The 23,215-nt window shown below is 37.9% G+C and overlaps 1 protein-coding gene across 1 annotated transcript in view; it reads right to left on the minus strand.

The window, feature by feature from the left end:
* LOC110175400 (CUB and sushi domain-containing protein 1) overlaps positions 1-23,215 on the minus strand; it is a 324,734-nt gene that overhangs the window by 60,327 nt on the left and 241,192 nt on the right. Inside the window, 11 exon segments of the mRNA XM_055154309.1 lie at positions 2,328-2,519; positions 3,669-3,825; positions 8,345-8,514; positions 10,485-10,673; positions 10,760-10,975; positions 11,048-11,164; positions 16,135-16,323; positions 16,394-16,581; positions 20,324-20,462; positions 21,385-21,457; positions 22,341-22,462. Coding sequence (XP_055010284.1) covers positions 2,328-2,519; positions 3,669-3,825; positions 8,345-8,514; positions 10,485-10,673; positions 10,760-10,975; positions 11,048-11,164; positions 16,135-16,323; positions 16,394-16,581; positions 20,324-20,462; positions 21,385-21,457; positions 22,341-22,462 — 1,752 coding nt within the window.

The raw sequence follows: 23,215 nt of genomic DNA on the forward strand, positions 1-23,215 counted from the left end.
AATAAGCAAGCTAATGCGAGGGAAAAAAGGAAAATATCAGGCCAAACCACACACAGACAAACATAACAAGGCACACTGGTGTATAATGCTATGTTTGTTTACAGAGAGGTATCTGAACCTTACTCCGCCAATATTAATGTAATGCTTTCGCTTTCTTAGAAATACCAAATCAGTATTACATAACAACTGTGTTATGGCCCATTGACTGTTATTCTGCATAAACTATGATGTCCTGTGAATTGAGAATTGTCAGAATGCGTATTGCTGTCTGTCGGATCAGATAATATGAACAGTCTATGCTTTCATTATTCTACCTATAAGGTACACTTTGTTGTTCCCATAGGAAAAAGGGTTGCATTGCATTGTTGCAAAGGGGTCTGCATTTGACCCCATCTTTCAGTGCCCCTTGAGCAACCTGTCAGGAGTAAGTAAGATTAGTTGGCCAGTGGATCCATTTCCAGATCTTGAGCTAGAAACAGGTCCATGATAGCAAAGTCTGTGATGTTCATTTCTCCTGTCAGGGGTCTCAGTGTTATGTCTGATGAGAGTATAATTCTTAGATGCAACAAAAATTAAGTTGGGAAGAATAATCCACAGTTGGGCTGTGAAATGCAGAAAAAAATGGTATAGAAATAGCTGGAGGCACAGAATCTCCTCAATGCACTCTGGTGTAGTGATATGGGACTGAGTGAAGTAGACAGGCAAGACAAACACTTCACCGACACAGACAAAGCAGCAGAAATACAAAGGTAGCTGCAGAGGTAGTTAGCCCTGGGCTCTGTCAGCAAGTATTCTCCAGGATGTTGGCTTACCTGAAATACAGCCGCGACAGAGCGCCTTCAAATTAATGACTGACTACGACACACACGTATGTACACACACCTGTCCACACACTCGCCACACACATGGTTGTCACTAGCAACCACATCAGGCCAGGTTTCTTCTCTGAGAGTTCAGGTGTGCAGCAGAAAAATCTCATAATGTTTGACTGTGAAGTAGGGAAATCCAAACTAGCAGCTGCCAAATGCCCTCATCTCCCAAACAAGGTAGAAGTACTTACAAGGCAAAAGTGCTTTAATTTCTAAATTATGCAAAGCCCGAAAATATTGATGTAGGCTGTAAAAATATGGCCTTTCAAATTAGCAAATTTGCTCAGGGGATTTCCAGGATTTCTGAGAACAATACAAACAAACAAATGTTAGGTTCATGCTTCACTGGTAGCTGCTGTATCAAAATAATGTAATGGCCAACAGCACACACAAAAGCCATAAACAAAAAACACTCTTCACAGCTCTATAACAATAATGGAAAATAAAAATTCTAATTCCATGTACTCAAGCACCTGAATTATTTGGCACACACCTCTTCAACCTAATTATGAGCTGCCAACCTCCAACTAAAGCTAAAGCAGCCGTCTGGCGTGCTTCTGTAGCACTGCCTGGAAAATATTTTTAAATTTCACCATCAGGAAAATGAGCTAGATTTTATGGAAACTCTAAAAGAGTGGTTCTCAAACTGTGGTACAAAAACAAGTGGTCTTGAGTAATCTATTGAGTAGTCAGTCAATTGGTGGTACTCTCTGGTCTTATACATTTAATAGCAGTAATTATATTGATTTTAAATTAAAATTTAGTTAAATACATTAAATGGCCCATATTACAATATTTTCTGATCTATGTTATAAAATTGTCTTCACTGTGTTTTTAAACTCCATACACCTTCACTGGAATCATAATTTCAGCCCTGAAATTGCCCATCTAAAAGTAAAAGGTAGCTGTTAACATGAAAACTACCACTACATGACATCACAAGGTGAAACAGAGCATTTTGAGCTTTGGAGATATAGTCAATTAATAATAATAGATTACTAAAACATGTATGAATAAAACAAAACACAATTCCAGGCATTTGTTTTCGAAGAGGTAATAGCATTCTAAAAGCTCACAAGCGTCAGTTCTGTGTAATATGGCACCTTAAGACTCATAAACCAAATATGTGACATGTTGTATTATCATGTCTACAGAGTACAGTATAGTATAGCTCTGTAAAATCCGATATTATAGTGATATAGCTGTTGACCTGCTTTTCCACAAAATAAATCACGTTAAAAAACAAAGTCTACACTCAAATGGACTTCCCTGGGGCACCTTGCTCGATTCACTACCAAAGAAACAAGAGGGACAATGGGAAGCCTGAAAGCATTTAGTGCCTGTAGCCATAACTGTCACTGTGTCAGAGGGATAAAACTCAATGTGAATAATTCATAACCACAGCCGTGATTTATTCCTGTGTCCTTAAACATACAGCACATGTGTAGAAATACTAACCACTGCACGAGGGGAGAGGCTTGTCCCAGACACGACGGTCTCCACTCAGGCAGGTCAGTGTGCTGCTGCCATGGAGACTGTACCCAGGGTTACAGGCATACAGGACGAATGTGTTGGCATAGTGACCGTCATCCTGGATCTTATATCCGTAGTTTGGGATTCCTGGTTCCTCGCAGCGTACAAGGTCAAAACCTGTACACAGTATTTGTGTAAGAGATAAATGGGTGCAACTCAGTAACTATTGGTAGTTCAGTTTGGTGTTACAGATTAGAAACATATACATAAAAATACACATAAGAAAAAATAATACCACTTTTAGCCAGTTCAGATGTTTACACCAAAGGACTGAGTGTGAAAATGTCTTCTAGGGATATCAATTGGACCCAAGCAGGTATCATTATAACTATTTAAAAAGCTCAAACTAAGCATCCAAGAACTTCAGAAAATCTGTCTCGTGAGGAGTTCCTACAAGCTGTCGATCCATCCAACACATCCTTGAATCACATCACTTAAACAGATGCACTTCACTTCTGTCTACCTCTTTAGTTAATGTCTGCAGCAGCTGTGTGAATTCTTATGCCCCTCTTAAGAACGCCTTTAAGAACGCCTTTAAGCTTTAGTCTCTGACCCTTCCTAACACACCACTGGAAGCTTCTTCAGTGCTCCTGCTTGTCTCCAGTTCCCTGTGTCAGCTCTCTTAAATATACTATATCTATTTATCATTGCATCCACTGTGTCACCTTCTTGCCTTTAATGGTGCTTAGATTAATGACTGTCTAATACTTTATTTGACCAATAGCACATCCATCTTAGTTTCATAAACCATCTCCCCACTTCAGTAGGGCCAACCTGATGCCAGATGTGCCTGCCTCTCACCTTCTTTAATCACAAGCAGATAAATGCTCTTTAAATTGCCACTTTGACTTACACAACAGCTGTCCTCTAAAAATCACTTTCGCAACAAGAGTCATGCATGTATAATGTACAGTTTCATCTTCTCTTTTTGGACCAGATCCAAAATCCCCTTAAAGTCTTTGTTCAATTGGCTCAGGAATTAATTTACCGGCAGATGAATTTTGTCCAGCTGTTTTGAATCAATGCATCACAAAATATTTAAATAGCGTAAATATACATATACATTTGGAACAATTTTACAAAAATAAATTACAGTAATAAGATTTATGCTCATCAAAATCACTTGCTCAAATGATATATTTAACATCACATTTTCATTATTTATTTCAGAAGGTCAAAATAAATTGCAAAAATTACTTACTGAAGCAATTTCAAGAGGTGAAAAAATAAGACCTAAATATATGGCAGTTACTTAAGTGGACTTACTTGTATATGTAAGACGAAAGCCGGTGTCAGTCCCAGATGCATTGCTGTTAAATTCCACCCATAAGTGATTGGACGTACTGTTGATGACAAGGCCAAGCATAACCTCTCGAGTGAAATTACCAAGGAGGCGTGAGGAGCTATTTTCTCCATCATACACCTGCAGGTAAGAGAAAAGAAGAAACAAGCTTAATTATAGGAACATGCATCTTTCTAGTACACTTTGCAACTGGCTTTCCTAATCATGAAGTAATCATTTTCATTTCTGAATGCATTTTGGCCTGCACTTCCCCTCCATAGCAGGCGGGGAGAAGAAATTGGTGCTCAGAAGTAAAAAGCTCCTTATTACCGCACAGCTGGGTTATAAATATGAAGAGCTCATGCTTATAAGTGACAGAATGGGACATGTCCACAGATTGGTAGTGACAGGGAGGCAGGTGGTTCCAACGGCAACCAAAAAAGTCTGAGCCACTGTTCTATCCCTCAGAGTTTTACAAGTCACTGCAGTTGAGAGGAAGAGCTAAGAGAAGCCCTCCATATAATTGGACAATATGCAGAAATACCTTTCAGTACGGCACAATTGTATGTCCTGTGCCCTCTCTCTTCTCTATGCTACATCAGCAGGCATAACACTTATTTAGATTCTTCCATTTTAAACCTCTTTCTGGCAGCTCTCAACACATAATGCTACTATAAAGTTAAAAGGAAATATCTCCTCTTCTTTTGACCTATCCCTCAAAGCTGTTAGAGAAACCTAACAGACACACTGGGCAACAACACTGCAAAACGATAAAAAGATAAATTTCAGCTTGACAACTTACGTAGCCATCAGCCAATAGGCTGATGTCACTTATTAGTCAATTATTAAAATAGTAAAACATAAAATAAGCAACCTATTAAAAATTCTAATTAACTCTACATATATTCTACATATAAAAATAAAGACTGCCACTATTATTTTCATATGTAGAATATTTCAGTTTGTGGTGTGATTGTAATATTTATTATGCCTCTAAATTGGCATTAGTGTTAGCATTGAGATACAGACATCTCTCTTTCTAAACACGGAAGTCTCCTCTGCTAAAGTAGTAATTTTATTGTGTACTTTTTGACATGTTGTCAGTGACATCCACCCGCAGCTCCATGTTCACTGCCTTATCTTTAAATATTTATTCATTTTAGCATGACTCGGCAAAAACGACCTAGAGAAAAGTGAACAGGAAGTAGGGCACTAACAGAGAGGTTACTGGACGCCATGGTGCAAAAAGCCTATTATAGTAGGCTGATGCAGAGGACAAGTAGCTAGACACAAGGAGAAATTGCTAAATCAACACAGAAAATCCCATTATCGCTGATCTCACCAATACCTATGGTCCCTGTCAAATAAAACATATTGAGTACTTGAATAAAAGGCTCAGATATACAAAACTACAAGCCTAATACTGAAAATATATTTAATGTATGCTTATAAAACATTCCCTTTGTTTGAGATTACTCTGGTGACTAAATGTACCACAGTTGTGCATCTCTCTGTGCGGGCCCTATTTTCTGTGTTACAGTTAAAGTCCGTGTGGCTAATGAAAAGTCCTGCAGCTCATAAATCAACATGTCACCATCTGCCAGCTGCCCCCAGTGTCTGTCTATTTGACTCTGTTTCTCCAAGAGCTCCTCTGCCACCACCTCCATTTTCTCACAATCACCAGTTTCTTTCTCTGCTTCTTTATTTTCCTTAGGGGCACAGTCTATTTGCGCAAATTTGGTCAAGCAATGTATTAGAGGATATTTTTACACGACTTGAACTGGGCAAGCTCCTATGTGCCACTATGAAAACGTAGCCAGGAGCAAAAGGAATTATAATGCTCATATGTTAGCCCACAGCCGGCTGCAAATGTCAAACAAATGCTTTGTGCTGGGAGTGGGGCGGCAGTAACAGGCGTTTGCTGCATTAGCTGGGAGAGTGGCATACTAATTGGTGGTCTAAGTGGCACTTGGGGCATTCTATAAGAAAGCCTACACTAGCAAAATATTCTACTTTCCTCAGTGCTTTTGACTAATTTACCTTATAACCTGGCCAACACTGCTCCATCACAACATGGCATTTACTAAACTAATTTGATTTATTTTCTGCATCATCCATCAATTCACTTTGCACTTTAAATAATAGATACCTGTAAAGTGTCAATTGGTTTGTATTCTTCACTTAAATGTTTTTTTTTTACTCTAGGGGTTACTCATATATCCCAGACTAAAAAAAACACATTAATTACATTTGTAGCACTAAAGGTTGACCTGATTTATGTTTGCCAAAATGAAAACAAAAATTGTGTGTCACAAGATGTCATTCTTTTGATTGCTGTTGTTTACCTGTACTGACTTCATTAACTTTTATGATCTCCAGTCATTCTCTCAAATGTCTTTGTCTGTCCCTGTTCTATTATGATAAGGAATCAATTTATTGCAGTAAATACTGTCAAATACCCCACACAGCACATAATCCTGTTTTTGAGAAAGAGCAAATATCTTCCTCTCTCACCCAGCTGCGGCTGCAGTGGCACGATTTTGTTCAATTATACAGAGAATGGCAGAATATGAGACTGTGTAGAAAGGTGTGTCTACTTCATCTGCTCCAGTGTGAACTCACTGAATGTGACTGCATGAATAGATATACTTAAAAAGGTAAGTGTTTTTTTTTGTTTTGTTTTTTTCATACAAAGATTAGCTAAATATAGTGCATCTAGATTAAAAAGATATTTGAATTTTATGGAAACAACACATTTTCAAATCATGGCTACACCTGACAAATAAATATATTTTTTCTTTAAGAGTTAAATATTATTATTAGTCCCCAGTAGAAACATTCGTCCATTGCATAGTTGTACACCACAAAATGACTTGCCCACAGATCTAATACTGTTAATGCACATACATGTAAATGCTGAGGAAGCACTAACACAGTATGTGGCAGGAGTAGCTTCATGAATGTAGAGTGTCTTATATACCTGCTATGACTGACACATTTGGGCACATGGGCCATAGACAAAGGAGACTTGTCTTTGAGACAAGGGAGCACTGGGACAACTGTACATCCAGTGTTTAATACCCTAGGTAGGAACTTTGATGATTGTACATCATGTGAATCACATACTTTATCTTTTACAGTCTCTATGACTTCAGACTGAAGAGAGATTTGAACAGCCCTATGAGACTGTGCTCTGTATCCATCAATGGCATTAGGGACAAGAGGTCTATAATAACAGACTAAAGAGACGTTTAAGTACCAGTGATGCCAATACAACAAATACAATATGAACAGTACTTTAAACAGTGACTAACACTGTAACAGAATATAGAGCCATTTTTGAAAAAGCTGCTAATAAATACAAGCACAACCATATGATGTGACCTAGATCTGCAGTATATAGGAAATTTAACATAAACCATGGAATAAATTATTTTTAGTTCAGTTCTGTGTCTGTTTATTACATCAGAATTTTACCAATGGGGAAAAGAACCAAACATACTGGTCTTCTGGGAACAAGAGTGTAATTTAGTCATTTGGCTGTTATAATTAACTTGAATGACTAAATACAGTTCACTACAGTATTTAGTGAAGGTCAACCAGGAACGGGCTTTTGTTTTTCCAATCTATGGCAACACTATTACCAAGCATTTGCTCTAATAGGGATGCCCTGATTTGTTTCTATGGCAGAAAAAAGCTTAGGATCAAACTGTAATCATAATGCACGGTACAGTTCCTTGTCTGAACAATAGCATGTTCCTCTATGATTTATTTAATTTCACCTTTATTTAACCTGGAGGACCCACTGACATTCAGAATCTCTTTTTCAAGAGAGACTTGGCCAAGGTAGCAGCCTCCACAATTACCACCTGGGTGATAAATACCCCTGCCTACAAGATGATTTATGTCAAGAAAATGCTGCTCTCAGCAAATTTATATGTTGCATGTGTGCCATATGTAACTCTGGTCTTTCTGGAAAATTGGCAGCACCATAGCAAATTACGCCCATGTCGCAGCTAATCAATGCTAACATCATCATTGTAAGCTTTTATGGGGTTGTGCATTATTCCACAGCCTAACCGTTCAGCCTAATGGACTACACAGAGTTGGTTAGCGGGTTAACATAGGCCCAATTGATTCCTGTGTAGCGACTTTGGTGTATCTGTTCAGTTGTGGAGGGGCTGCTGCAGCAGGAATGCCATCAAAACTAATAGGGAACATGGGTAATAATCCCCTGCAGGGATTTTACTGCTTCCACCACAATGTTTAACACCTGCTAACAGCTGTAGGGAGCAATCTCCCCACATATATGCTTATGGCTATTTTACTATGTTCAGTTTAATTAGACATTTGCTCACTTTATGTGAACATATACTGTAGTACTGGAACTTCAACTTTTGAAGAAAACTGGTCATTTTCTAGAAACACAGGCCAAGAAAGAATAAAAATGTGCATATTGCAGATGAGTGTGTGATCCCTCAGTTGTCAAGGTAAAATGTCAAAGCAAAAGAAGGCTGAATTCTGTACACTGGACAATACAATTTTTGACGAGTTACCAAAATTCAACCTCCTTTTGCTACATATTGTGTATAGTGCATACAATCTCATAGAAACACTGTGCTGCTATTACTAATTAAATGAGTAACAAATTTGCACATACCTTGAGAAAGTCTCCATTCTGCAGAGAGAAGCTCTCTGCTCTCAGCCTGATTCCTTTGCCCTTTTCTGTGGTGATGCGGTAGATACACTCGTGGTTGTTATCGTAGTTGGATGGGAAGTTGGGAGAGAGAAGTACTCCCTCCAGTCCCACTGAAGAGGCTCCACATTCGGCTACAGAACAGATAATAGTGGATTTGATAGTGAGATGGCTAAGCACACCACTGGATGGGTATGAGAATAATATATAGGATAAGATATAATGCCCTGCAAATGTCAAAGCTATACATTCAAATACATTACAAAACTATGAATAAAAGCTGCTCTGAATTAGCATGTTAAAATGTGTGTGGTTGAAATTATACAGGATTATCTGGCTGATGCAGCACCCATTACCAAATTCAAATACAGGGTGCAAATAGGGTTTTGTCACATGTAAATGAAGAGGCAAGAAGAAAACGGCAAGCAGGCTTTAAAGTTCCACTAAGAAGGACCATTATTGTGGAAGCAGCAGAGGTAATGAGACAGCATTTGGAGAACTACAGCATAGGGTGCGTTCAGGTTCAGATGAAAATTGTTTTTGTTAAATGCACAAAGAAGGATTATGCTGCATTAAGGAGCTGATGCATATCAATAGAAAGACACTCTAAGACACTCCATCAGTTAATGAAAAAATGTTGTGAGAAGGATCATAATAGGAATAGTAAAGGGGAGAAAAACAACAAGGTTAACCAAGATGGAACAGGGCTGACAGGGGTCTTTTGAAAATTTGTAGAGAAAATTAGAAAGGAGAGTAACAAAACACAAAAGACACAACAAAAGGACTTTTTATATGAGCTTTTAACCTAATTATCCACCTGAGGACTATATAAAAAGGGGGGGGGGGGTAGACAATAAGCCAAGCTGAAGACAAGACTGTTTGGAATGGGATAAGGGGCACCATTATTATCCTTCAGGAGGAGGATCTGCTATAACAGCATTTTCTACATTGTCTGGAGACTAAAGAGAAACCCTTGGCAAAATCTATGCAAATTAAATAAAAACATTTTAACTAAAACCTACCAAATTATATATTAAATTATATAAAAATATGTATTCATTCTCCTATACTTTTTCCATTAGAAGATAAATGTGCCACATTGGGAAACATCATGCACAATAGCCAATTATGAACAGGGTATACAGCACCATGGAGTCTTAAGGGCCGTTCACACCAAAGCGTCAAAAAACGCCTTGACCCCTCTATTTGGACGCCTTTGCATTTGAGTTTAGACGCCCCCGACGTGCGTCTTTGACGCCGTAGACGAACGGGACAAAAATACTTGACGCGCGTCCGTTGCCCTGGAAACAAGAGCCCGGTCCCGGTCTTTTCCCGAAACAATGTCAGACCAGACTGACAGAGTGTTTTATGACATAAAACATCAGCGGAGGAGATCGGGTCGACGACTGGGGCGGATATATATTTATACTCCGCTAATGACACTGGATCACTCCCGGTCTAGTCCTGGTCTAATCACGGTCTAGTCCCGGTCTAGTCGTGGTTTAGTCTCGGTCTATTCAGGGTCTAGTCCTTGTTTACTCCCGGTCTAGTCTAGGTCCAGTCCTTGTTTAGTCCCGGTCTAGTCCTTGCTTAGTCCTGGTCCGGTCCTGGTTTAGTCCTCGCGATCGGCTCGGTGATTGTGGCGTATATATGTATTCTCCGCTCACGTTTGTGGTTCTCGCTCTGGTTCTCGGGTCTTGCTTCCTGACAATAACGTCGCTGCATCACTGGATACTCGTCCCTGATTGGTTGACGCGGCGTGTCTGACGGGAAAAGTTCAGCATTTTCAGCTTCTTGACGCTGACGCCTTGGACGCGCGTCTTGGCCGCTGACGCCAAAACGCTCAAGACGCTCAAGACGTGCCGCGCTGACGCCGAAGATGCGCCGCAAAAACGCAGGATGCTCTAGTCGCGCGTCCACATAGACTTTACATTGAAAGTGGACACTTTGACGCCTTGGTGTGAACGGCCCTTGAGAATTTAAGCAGACTTGGAAACTCCACTCATATGCATTTTGGCTGTCGTATCCCTCAAACCTATAATCCCTATTAATTCCAATTAATTTCAATTTGATTACCTATAATTCTGTTGATGGACAGCCTTACCTATACATCTTGGCAAGGTGTTGCTCCAGACTCGCCGTCCCCCACCCAGACAGGTAATGGTACTGTCCCCCTCTAGTCTGTAACCTTGGAAACAGGAGAATGCCAAAGCATCGCCAACCCGAAACCTAAAGCCCATTCTACGACTGAAGGCAGGCACCCCAGGGTCCTCACATGGCTCCAGATCATACTCTAAACAATAACACAATTAAAATAAATGCTTAACATTGTGTAAATTAATCACTGAAAATATATAATTAGCCCTTTCAAAATTTTACCTGAGAATGTGATGTTAAAGCCTTCATAACTCATGGAAAAGTCAGAAATGAATCGTAGTTGAGTGGTGAAGTTCCCGTACAGCCCAGCTTTGACACCAGGTGGCAGTACTGAGCCAGTGAGTCGTGCAACTGGAACCAGAAAATTTCCATCTTCCGTGATGGACAGGTAGTCATGATTCTCCTCCAGATGGAAGGTGTGGAAAACCAGATGGACCCCTATAGAAAAATGCATATATGTATGTATGTTCTGAAACTGCCACATGCAATGATTTAAGAAAATATGCTTACCCTTGCCATGGGACACCTCAATTGTCCAGGTGCAGTTTAGAGAGTTTGGGTAAAAGTCAGGAAAGCCAGGTGACAGGATTGTGCCTGTTTTGCCATAGACATATCCTCCACAAAGTGCTACACAGAACATAACAAAAGAAACAAATATCTGTTAATATACAAATTATAGAATGAAATCATATAAGAGGCAGGAATTAAGCACCCAAATACCTCTTTTCAACAAATGCAAGCAAAACTCATAGGGCCAGTCAATGGTTGGAGCATTAAATGAAAGCACCAACATTGGTTTGTAAGAGCTAACAAAGACTGACACAAAATGAGTCATTTATCACAGTTTTACTCATAAAATTGTGTGAAATTCAAAAATTTTAAAAACACATTATGGCTCTTGATATTGCAGAAGATATAGGGTATGGTTAAGTCTTATTCTAAAACGTGCTATGATACCAGAGCCAGCAGAAGTCTGAGGAGAGCTGTTCTACTTCTCTGACTTTTCTTGCCCTTCCCCAGGATTTAACTCTCAAACACTGACACTGTCTGACTCCGTGACCCCTGTGCACAGAGCTGTGTGTCTGGTGTGCATAATGTTTCTAAAGACACTGCATGTGGACCTAAATGAACTCTGAGAAAGAACTCCTGCTAAAGGAGGAGGAGTACGCTATTAGTACACAGGTGACTAGAATCCCTGCAACTATGGGCTTTAAAGGTGCACTAAGAAACTTTTCTGGTCACCTCCTGTTCTTGACAGAGATGTTAATACTCTTAAGACTTATCCCATTGGCACAGTTTGCTTGGGGCCACCTGATGGACAACTATCAAAAGAACGGTGCTAAAGGAGCATCAGCATCGATCAATGCTCAAATATAATGCAAAACAAATGCACATGCAAATAAATCAAAGCACACAGCTGATCCTCACGTGGGCTGATGAACGCTTGAGTTTCACTTTTGTTTTCTCCGTACATGTTGCATGCAAAGGCAATGGTGCGGAGCATGTGCTCTTTGATAAATAACTTTGGCAGCTCTTTGTAGATGCTTAATACTGTTAATAAGTCATGAACAACAAACATGAGTGTGACCATTAATAAGCTGCTTACAAGTTTTATAAATCACTACACAGTGCTAACTACATTCAAACTTGTTTAAAACAGCTACGCAAACATGACCAGGCGTGGGGGGTCTGCTCCAGGCATACACATTGAAGAGCTTAGCACCCTTTAGTTCCTCCAGCCAAAAATGCCTGTGTAGCGGTCCTATGGAAACTAGGCTTTACAGTGTTCCACAGTACTGGTATAGTGCTTAACTTATCTAGCACATGCACATTTTAGTGTGAATGAGATAACCTGGTGGTGCCATGCTTGTCTCCATGGAGATCGATATCTTAAATGTCATACTGGGGAACATTCCAGACAAAGCAAACCCTTCATCAAAAAAAGTTACATAGTGCATCTTTAAGTATCTTAGCAGAATACCCCTGGCAGATGGTGGACGTCATCATGCCATCATGTCTTTAAATTGCATTGTTTTCCAATAGCAATAATAAACAATAATATATTGCATTTTCAGTTTGTTAATGCTATTGAAAAACAATGTGATTTAAAGACATGTTATGCTACAGTCTAAACATATTTTCCAAATTCTGTCAGTAACCCACAATACATCCCCTCAGAGTTACCAAAGATAATGAGACACGTTTGGATCATGAGTCATGTTTGGGATAATTAAGGCTAAATTTGAGTCAAAACATTATTTCAAAGTCCAGTAGTGTGGTTTAGAACAGTAGGGAAACTCAGTAGAAGACTTAGAATCAACTGGTGGGCAAGTCAACCATGAGCAGAAGTACTGGAAAGTATTGGATTAGAATTGCTTACTTCTGCTTTTTAAGTCTAGCTCCTGTTGGGGCTGCAGTCGACATGCTGACAGAAAAACACATTCACCATATCTCTCCTCCTTAACCCTCACTGAGAGAAAGCTGCAAGTGGGCGATTTCACAAGCACACATAGCTTTAATGCACTGGATCAAATTTTCTTTGAATCTGCTTTTAAGGAAATGACCACTGCTCATAAAAAAAAATAAACTACTTCACACCACAAACCAAAAGTGTCTAGTATTTTTCTTTAAAGTGAGCATGTTAAAAAATATTATTATCTATAATTTCAGCATCTTACTATAAACAAAAATATATAGGTAAGCACTGGACAAGGGTAAAGCAAAAAAATGCAAGTTGAAGCTAGGACTGAACAGGCAACTTATGACATTGACTTTGAACGCTTCACCACTGAGCCACCGCGGCCCATACAACCAATCTTTGTGAGTAACTGTTAATATTATTATTATTTTTTTTACTTTACTTTCTGTTCAGAGAAAATTGTACAACCCTTTTATTAAATCAAAGTCCAGCAGTTTGGTCCATTATGTTGTCTTCTTGACCTTCCACGTGTAACAATGTAGTTTTGGCTCAAACAGGGGTTATTGACTGGTGCAAGAAGACAGTGTTCTTTTAATATTGGTCTAGACAAATAAAAAGCAGCTGGTGTCCTGTTTTAAAAGCACCGTGACTTTAGCCAACGGCAGGAGTACAATAAAAATGTTTAGGTGAAATGAAAACTAATTGGCCTGTACGTGCCTGTGGGGGAAAATAGCATATATTTATCTGTTTTCTTTGAGACACATTATTGCCAAAATAATACATTTCAGCTGCTTCATAATACTGTACATTCAACCTAAGAGTGTTTTTATTTATTTTTTTCAAATGTTAACTGTGCCTCAGAGCCTTCGTTTAAATGGGTCTTGAAGAGGTTGTATACTTTTGTTGCTTCTCTTAAGAAAATTCTTTAAATACAGAGCACATCACCGAGTCCAATGTAAAATAATGTCATCTTGCCAACTGTACCATTTTATCACATCACTCCACCTCTGAAGGCATACTGTAGTTCAGTCAAAGCTATTTTCCAAAAGCACTATGTTAAAATAGTGTGCGTTGTAATGTGACAGCTGTCTGGTGAGATGGCATGCTTGGATGAAAATTGAAAATGTCAGAGTGGTCCTTTAAAACTGCTTATGTTATATTGCCTGTCCTGTGACAAGAATTGCCTCTATATGAACTCAATCCAAAGTTGAGACATCCGCCATTCTACCTTTCAAATTGGATTCTTTTCAGTGAGCAAAATGGATGAATGAAATGTTGTGTAGTCGCCTCACGTGTTGAAAAGGCAAATACGAGAGCACTAAGTCTGTATTTCAACTGTTATTTGACCAGCATATCTTCGCAAAGTACAATCACTTTTATAATGATCCCGGACAATATACTTGGACTAGCATTATGTTTATGTTATACATTGTACAAGTAAATCTACTGATAATAAATTAAATAATAAAAATATAAACTGCAATATCTAAATATCCAGCCAGCATTCCCCAGACACAGTTTTTGTCTGTGGAAATGTTAGCTCAGTCTAACTGAGAAATATTAACACACAACGGTACAAAATATTCTCGTTGGCAGCTTTCCTGGACTAAGATTGTGATCCTGAAATGCACAACAGTTGTATATATATTTGTATATTGTATATGTAATTACAACTAACAAACTGACTAATGCTGCCTGTGCTAAGAAACAAAACCAAATATATTAATCTATGGAACAACATAAATCCTTGTAGTTAAAGGTCCAATATTACACAAAACCGACTCTTATAAGCCGTGTTAGAATGTTGCTCCCTCATCAAAACATACCTGTAGTTGTGTTTTGTTTCATTCACACGTTTGAGTTAGCGGTGGGCGATATCTCGATATTTTAAATATATCGAGATATTTTTTAAACTCGATATGAATTCTGACATATCGTATATATCGATATGATGCTTATATTCAATTTAGAGCTCGCCACTTCGCTTGTTTACCTTCTCTCTCGTCGCCTCCGCGCGCCCCCACCTCCCTGATTTTGTTCGCTCGTGTCTCCTTCACTCCTCACTACCGCCGTGAACGAAGAAAGTTGGTGCCAGTGAAAAACTTCAAGCACCACGAACCTTTTCCACCATTTACAGACAAAACCATCAGCAGCACAACCACATGTTCCACCGAGTCGCGTTCTTTAGCATGAAAGAAGCTAAACGAGAAGTGCGCTGTTTATGCAAATGAGCCATGCGCTTAAGTTTCGTTTCTGTAAAATGTAAACACGTGCGCAAAGCTGTATTAAACACATTATTATCGCAAACGGGCTGATGTGGCTCTAGAGTCGTTATGCTTTATATATTATAAAGTTTAGCAATGTAAAGTTTATTTATGCAGAATATTTTAATGAATAATCTGTTGCAGTGTAACTTGTACAATAGTGTTTGGAAACGTTGGGTTTGATCTGCAGTGGATTGTGGGAAACCTCAGAGCTCCTTACTGCTGGAACATGGATCTGTTAAAATAAGAAACATCCTGAGCTTCCTCTGCTGAAGGTGCTCATGGTTCTGGTTCTGGATTGGATAACAGAGTTAATGCAAAGATGATCTTGTGTTGAGTTGTTTTATTTATGAATGAAAAGAAGGAAATATGTGTTATTTCTTAAATTTTACAGTTAAATTATTATTTATGTAATTTGTTTTTTTGTAATCTTAAACATTCCTATATGAACTGCTGACCTCTTACACTTCAATAAAAAAAGAGACCTTCTGGAATTTGGCTTTTTTTTTTTTTTTTTTTTTTTGCAGTTTTCAATTTTAGGGGGTTATTTTTTCTTGAACAGATATATATCGTATATCGAGATATAGCAAAATATATCGAGATATATTTTTTTATCCATATCACCCAGCCCTAGTTTGAGTTAGCCCTTTATTATTAGTCTCTCTAAATATCCAGAGCTCAAAATGTTCTATGCCACCTTGTAATGTCAGTAAGCAGTATCATTTTCAAGTTACATGTTCACATTACATTAACTACATTTTACCCTTTGTTCAGTAGAAGTTAGTAAATCCAGCACTGATTGGTCAAAATGATTCTAGTGAAGGTGTATGGAATTTAAAAACACTCTGTATTACCACAAGACAACACAAAGTGGAATGAGTGTTTCTGTTTTAATATGAATGAGAGGTTGTTACCATCACAGCTGGGCAGCGCATGGCTCCACTGATGATTCTGCTCACAAACGATTGGCTCCTGGTCACTCAGTGTGTATCCTGCGTCACATGTGAACGAGACTTGAGAGCCAATGGAGAAGCTGCTTCCATGGCGACGTCCATTCACAGGGATGCCAGGGTCAAGACAAGAGTCGGTCTCCATCTTCACACCTGATATTTACCCCAGAACAATTAGCGCTCTTACTATGTGTTACTTGTATATGCTTTATAGTTTTCTTACTTTCATATCGAATGCTGAAGCCTGATGCTGAGCGACTATTGTCCGTGGTAAACAGCAGGAACAAGAAGTTGGAAGTGGAGATCAAGAAGTGTGGTGCTTGGGTTCCGTGGTATTCACCAATCAGAGGGGAGGACGCTGAGGGGCCATCCCGAATTTCTAATGTGTCATAGTTGACCTCAGTTTGAAACCTGGAAACACACACAGGAAAAAATTGCAAAAAAGCATTGGTACGATTTAAAAAGCAAAATATTTTCTATTTAGTGTATTTAATACAATTTTAAATAGAGATACCACATGTGTATTACCTCATATCCTAACACAGCAATTAGAAATAGTAGAACTTATTTAACAGCATCTAGTAAAATCTTTATATGCACTTCAAATTACATTCAAATGAATTGAATTCTGTCTGATCCAATTTTCTTCTCAAGTGCAATTCAAAATCAGCCAACAGAAATATGCTTAAAAAAAAAAAAAGGATTGGGAAATTGCAACATCAAAATGATCAAATATTTATTCATATTAAGCCACATGTTCATTTGGTTTAAAGGGGCATTCTGTGATGTTTACAAAGACCTCTCATCGAAATTGGACACTGTATCCCTTTGACCTGAAATATCGGAGCAAGCTTCATCTCTAGAACAGTTAGTGTTCTGATTAACCACATTTATCCCATAATACCACTTTATCTGAAGAAACATGGTGAGTCAATATAGCATATGTTATCGGCAGACATAAAACTGTAGCTGCCATGTGATTTAGTAACTCTGCTGCTAAAGTGGCCATAGACGCCAAGAGCAGCAGATTTTTTCCATGTTTTTATGCCAATATCAAAGTCAATGATTTCATTTTCCCAGTATAATGCTATTACTTACATATGATTACATTCTATTTAAGATAACAAATCTCATTTAGCATTTATTACATTGAAGATAAACGATCATGTCATCTTTTATTAGATGCAGAACAGAAGACTGCTAAAATCATGTGAAATAAATCTGCTGTTGTAAATAGCCAGTGTACCCAAACAGGAATGTACCCAAGTAAAAATACTGATACTGCAAATTATATAATTTAGAGTTCTTAGCAAAATTATTACTAATACAATAGTAGTATAAACATACAAGAACACAATAACTACTACAGATTGACAGTTACTACATTTGCATCTACTGCTAGTGAATCAGCTTGTACACAACTACTGTCACACAGTGTTGGGGAGTAACGGATTACATGTACCGCCGTTACGTAATCAGAGTACAAATTATGAGTAACTGTATTCCGTTACAGTTACTGTTTCAATGAGTGGTAATTGGATTACAGTTACTTTGCTGAAATAAGTGGATTACAAGGCGGTATTTTCCTGTTTTCACATTTTGTGCTACATCCCATTTATTTATTTTTTTATTTCAGTAATTCCACTCATTGCCGGAAACCCAAACAGAACGCGCGCAATAAGACCGATGTAAACGTCACGTTAAAGTTGGCGGTGTCAGTCACACAGTGGAAGCAGCAGTGCATTGGTAAAAACGCATTTGTGTCTTGGAAATTCTTCTCCCGATGTGAGATATATATATATATATATATATATATATATATATATATATATATATATATATATATATATATATATATATATATATATATATATATATAATAACTAATATAAAATCGCCTACAACTTAAATGTGAAACTGGAGCTACTGGCACTAGTGAAAACAACCTGCATAGACTCATAATATCTGCACTACTGTCCTATAGTGACCTGCGACATGAGTGGACGTGCACACAAACACACACAAACACACACCTTCATCATCGTCAACCTGACAACCCGCGGACCACGTCTCCTTCCGTCGTTACAGCGCGGACACCGCCGTCTCGTGCGCCGGGTGTGGAACGTGTTTTCTTGCGTAAACCGCGCTTCCTCCTGTGCGCCTCTAAACCAGAACTAACACCAGGACTAAACCAGGACTAATCCAGGACTAAACCAGGACTAAACCAGGACTAAAGCAGGACTGAACCAGGTTTAAACTAGGACTAAACCACGACTAAACCAGAACTAAAGACCTGGTCTAGACCTGGTCTAAACCAAGTCTAAAATCAGGAGTAAACCAGGTCTAAAAATCAGGACTAAACCAGGACTAAACCAGGTCTAAACAACATGACACCTAACAGTAGGTTGACATAATTTAAGGTGATCTCATATAAAAAATAACTTCTCTATCAATAATATTTTAATATGGTGAAGGAAAGACTGATCTTGTTACTGTTTTTTAACAGACAAAACCTCTTATATTAAGATGTCGTGGTCTTTGTTTCTCTACAGCAAACAGTTGCTTATTCATGGAGACTTGGGCTCAGACATTTGAAGACAACAAACAAGAATTTTCAGGATGTGGTTGCTAAATTCATGTCGTTTAAAAAACATGACAATATCAAGTAATCCAAAGTAATCAGATTACGTTACTCACTTTAAGTGATTTAATGGATTACGTTACAAACTACATTTTGGGGTGTGTAATCTGTAATCTGTAGGGGATTACATTTTAAAAGTAACCTTCCCAACACTGCTGTCACAACATAAATTGCAAACACTTGTATATAATATATAATTTGCTAATATGAATATTTCAGTCCAGCTCCCATAAAGTACTAATGCAGAACCTATACATGACTGTAAATCACTAGAGTAAAAGTATCTTGTTAATTCCCATCCTGACGAAACCATATACTGTATTCTGCACAGCAAGCCTTTACATTGTCATAAGGTACAATGGTAAGACATAATTACTAATTAGGCAGAATGCCAAAAGTATTGAAAGTATTGCCTTGCTGGCGATTTCAAAAGCTAAATGAACAATTAAACTGTACTCAGCACAGGACACTTTCATGCAATGCTAATGCTGAATCCGACAAATGACATGCCTCAAAAGGGAAGATAACTTGCCCTTTTCATCAGTCCCAAAAAGATAAATTTCTGCTGTAGCAATTTCAAGCTACACTGCATCTATTTGTGGCTCGTTTCCAGCAAAAAGCCACGAAACGCCGGCATTAATCATTAACCGCAGCAGCCACGTGCATTTATCACAGTAACTTACAGAAAAATATGCCAACTATGAGATTAATAACTTTGAAATGATGGACTTGTTTATTAACCTAGTACTTGGCTATATACTCTGTGTGCTCTATCTAACTCAAATGTAATTATGGGAGGAATGATGAGAAAACCTTCAATTTGACTCAAAATAATTCATCCCCCGGACAAATTTTGAGGCGAAGTGATTTTTTTTTCTACTTAAATCGATCTGGTCACAGGAAATGACACAGCACAGAGAAATAAGGCAATGCGGCAAAATTGTGCTGTACAAGATTTCTCGTGACATAATGACTCCTTTTTCACATTTTAAAACTAATTGTTTTTAAATTAGTTATAGATTTTTAAAACATCTTCAATAGATGTTTTGGACCACTCATCTCCATATATAGGTGTCGGATACAGAGGCCATATACACCCCGCCATAATCCCCCTATAACAATTAACTTCCTCAACACACAACACAGTTTGTAATAAATGTGTGCATAGCCATACTTGATTTTTTGATCTTGGATTTCATGTACAAACAATTATATTTTTATTAGACTGCAGCAGCTCTTTCAAATTTAGATATATTTTGAGCTCTTACAGGAAAAAATGTAATTACTCAGCCTTGACACTCATACAATTTTGCAACTCACTGCTAAAATTCTGAATGTTGTGATGTCATCTGCATAACCTTTGTTCTGTTTTCTGCACAAATTCATAATGCTGATAAGTGGAGTCATTGTCCATGGCCTTAATATAAATAGTTTGTTACCTAACTGCTAACTCTATTGCATATACTCTATTGAGGCACATGCTACATACAGTATTACACCCAAATCTCCTACCTGTCAAAGTGGATTTTCACAGCATGGTCAGGCTGTCCCTCAATCACCCACTGACAGTTAAGGGAGTCCCTGTAGAAGGAAGGCCATCCTGGAGACAGCAGCACCCCCGTGGGAGCTGTGAGGTGGCCCCCACAAGGAGCTGGAAGACAAATATAAAAATACAAGAAAGAAAGTTAGTTCAAAAGTACAAGTCATGTATGTGTGGCAGATATTAATCATCTAAATATGCATTTATTCACAGAAATAAAATGTACACCAGCTGCTTTCCCTTGACATTTTTAACTTAGTGTAAATAACTCAATTGTGTCTTTTTTTGCTTAATAATAGTTTTACACTGTTGGGAAAGGATAAAAGGCATTATGTTCTTAAACGACGAAAGTTTCTCTCAGCTAATTTTTTTAAATTGTTATCTTCCCCATTATCGTAGTTTTTGAACATAAACATTTACCTTCAGAAATTTGTCAGTGCCAATTTGATGCATGAGTAAACAGCGCATTTACAAAGGGCCAAAACAATTATAGCAATACCATTTGTGGGGGAAATGGTGTTTATTTATGAAGGAAAGACTCCAAAAATATGACTTTTTAATCTGCTAAAACTGTGTAACAACCCGGAGCTGGTGGTTATAGTAATGTGATTGGAAACCACTATATCTTAATTAAGACTCATAAAGTAAATTTAGCTTGTGTGTCTCGCTGCCGTTCAGACCTCCAGTTGGAGTTTTAGTGCTTCAGGCAATTTACAACATCCTCCTGGTTGTACTATCTACATAAATAAATCCTATCTATTTTTGCCATGTTGATTAGCCTCATAACTCGGTCTTTACTGGGAAAACCTTTTATAATTTACTTTGTGCATAGTTGGGCATCATACATTCATGCGATCAATTTTAGAGAATAATTTAAAAAAACACAGTTTTTCTTGCCTCTCCAATGGGAAAGATATAACGTTTCCCTAGCCCATCTTTAATAAGCAGAAAACCCTATTGATTTTGTCTGCTCCATCAGTGTAATCAAGAAGAAAGGTGAGAGGCATATCCTTAAAAATTGTGTATGTGTTACCTTCACAACGAGGGACAGCAGCAGACCACACTACATTTCCATCCTGAATGATACATGTCACCTGATCTGAGCCCTGAAATGCAGAGTGAGTACAAACATGTAAGGGTCCAGTACTAGAGTTATATGATTTAGTCGACCTTTATACTCTGAAAATCATGTTCAAAGTAAACAACAATCTCCTGTCAAAATCATTACAGAACATGTTCAAAATCCGAAAGAGCCAATATGAGCTCAGAGGCACGACCATGTTTATTAAAAAGAAAATCAGAACAAACATTATGAAATTTTGTATATCTGTTAAAGGAGTGGAGCTCTGGAACAACTGTACAGAAAACCTAAAATTGTGCACCACTTTCTTTCACTTCATAAAGAAGTTTAAATGTTTAACTCTGGGCAGATACATGAAATATGATACTTAGTTTGTGCTGTAGAACTTTGTTGTTCTGTTACTGATTAGTTTGTTTCCTCCTGCTGTATTTATGAAGATGAACTGATGTCAAGATGACGCTCTGACAAAGGAATAAAGGGTAGACATAATAAGCTTAAGCTTCAGCCTGCACCTTTTCGGTCTGTATATGTTAAATATGACTGTTTATGAATTAATGTCAAAATATACCTGTGACCGAAATAAATAAATAAATAATAATAAAAAAAAATATATATATATATATATATATATATATATATATATATATATATATATATATATATAGTATATAACAGGACTATTCCATGTTTAATCCAAGGCTTAACCAGGTGTAAAAGTGTACTACATCAGTTTTAAACAAGAAATTATCAAGAGGAGAAATAGTGGGTAAATTTCTATAATCATCAAACCCACATGCGAAGAATCAACATTAATCAGTCAATTATTTCAAGTACCACCTAAAGGAGCTTGAGTGCCATGAGTGCCACCACAGTTTGAGAAACAATAATGTAGATGATCAATACTTTACCTGTGTCCTTATGAACCCCTGATCACAGCGAAAAGCAACAGAGCTGCCCAGCTGGAACTGGTCTCCATATCTTTGACCATTGACAGGAACGCCTGGATCATGGCACTCATTTTGTCCAAACGCTACAAAAAAGTAAGGAAAACATTTCTAAAACTGTATACCAACTACATTAATTTCAAATTTATTCATAACCTAATAATATAGTCTATATTAATTACATAGGTACATACATTTTTACATGTATGATACAAATATATAGATATGTACTGCATATTCACACAATATGAAAACTGCACTGCTGACGAGTAGTGCTAAACCCAAATAGCTGTCAGCAAATTGATAACTGGACGGAGAGAGATGGGAATGAGATTGGCCTGGTGGATTCAGGCCTGTCATATTTAGTTTAAATTAGGCCTATTCCAGAGATTAACCTGATCCCAGAAAGATCACACCTCCAGTGATTGGACATGTCCCTCAGGTTGATTAGCTGCTGATGCAGAGGAACAGGGAAATAGAAGGGATAAAGAACAAGTGACAGGATGTATAGTCAATTTACAGTAATGTATGTGAAGACTTTACCCATAAAAGTCATGTTGGCATTATCATGATATGTGATATGTATTTATATATATATATATTTTTTTGTTTTGAGTTACAAACTCAAAACTTTGAGTTACAAACTCAAAGTAATGGGTTCAGTGTCACACTATCTCTGTTCATTCAATTCCAATGAGACTTGTGCGATGTGAAAATCGTCTGTCTCCCTCCATTAGGCAACATGCGGAAGTATCTGTGAAGACTTCATGCTTGTGCATGTTAACATGCACACACGGGTCTGCATCACAATCGTGAACTTTGAACTTTTGTCGCTGTTG

Source organism: Boleophthalmus pectinirostris, unplaced genomic scaffold, assembly GCF_026225935.1.
Source record: "Boleophthalmus pectinirostris isolate CB_2022bp ecotype Guang Dong unplaced genomic scaffold, ASM2622593v1 HiC_scaffold_19, whole genome shotgun sequence".
Taxonomy (NCBI): Eukaryota; Metazoa; Chordata; class Actinopteri; order Gobiiformes; family Gobiidae; genus Boleophthalmus; species Boleophthalmus pectinirostris.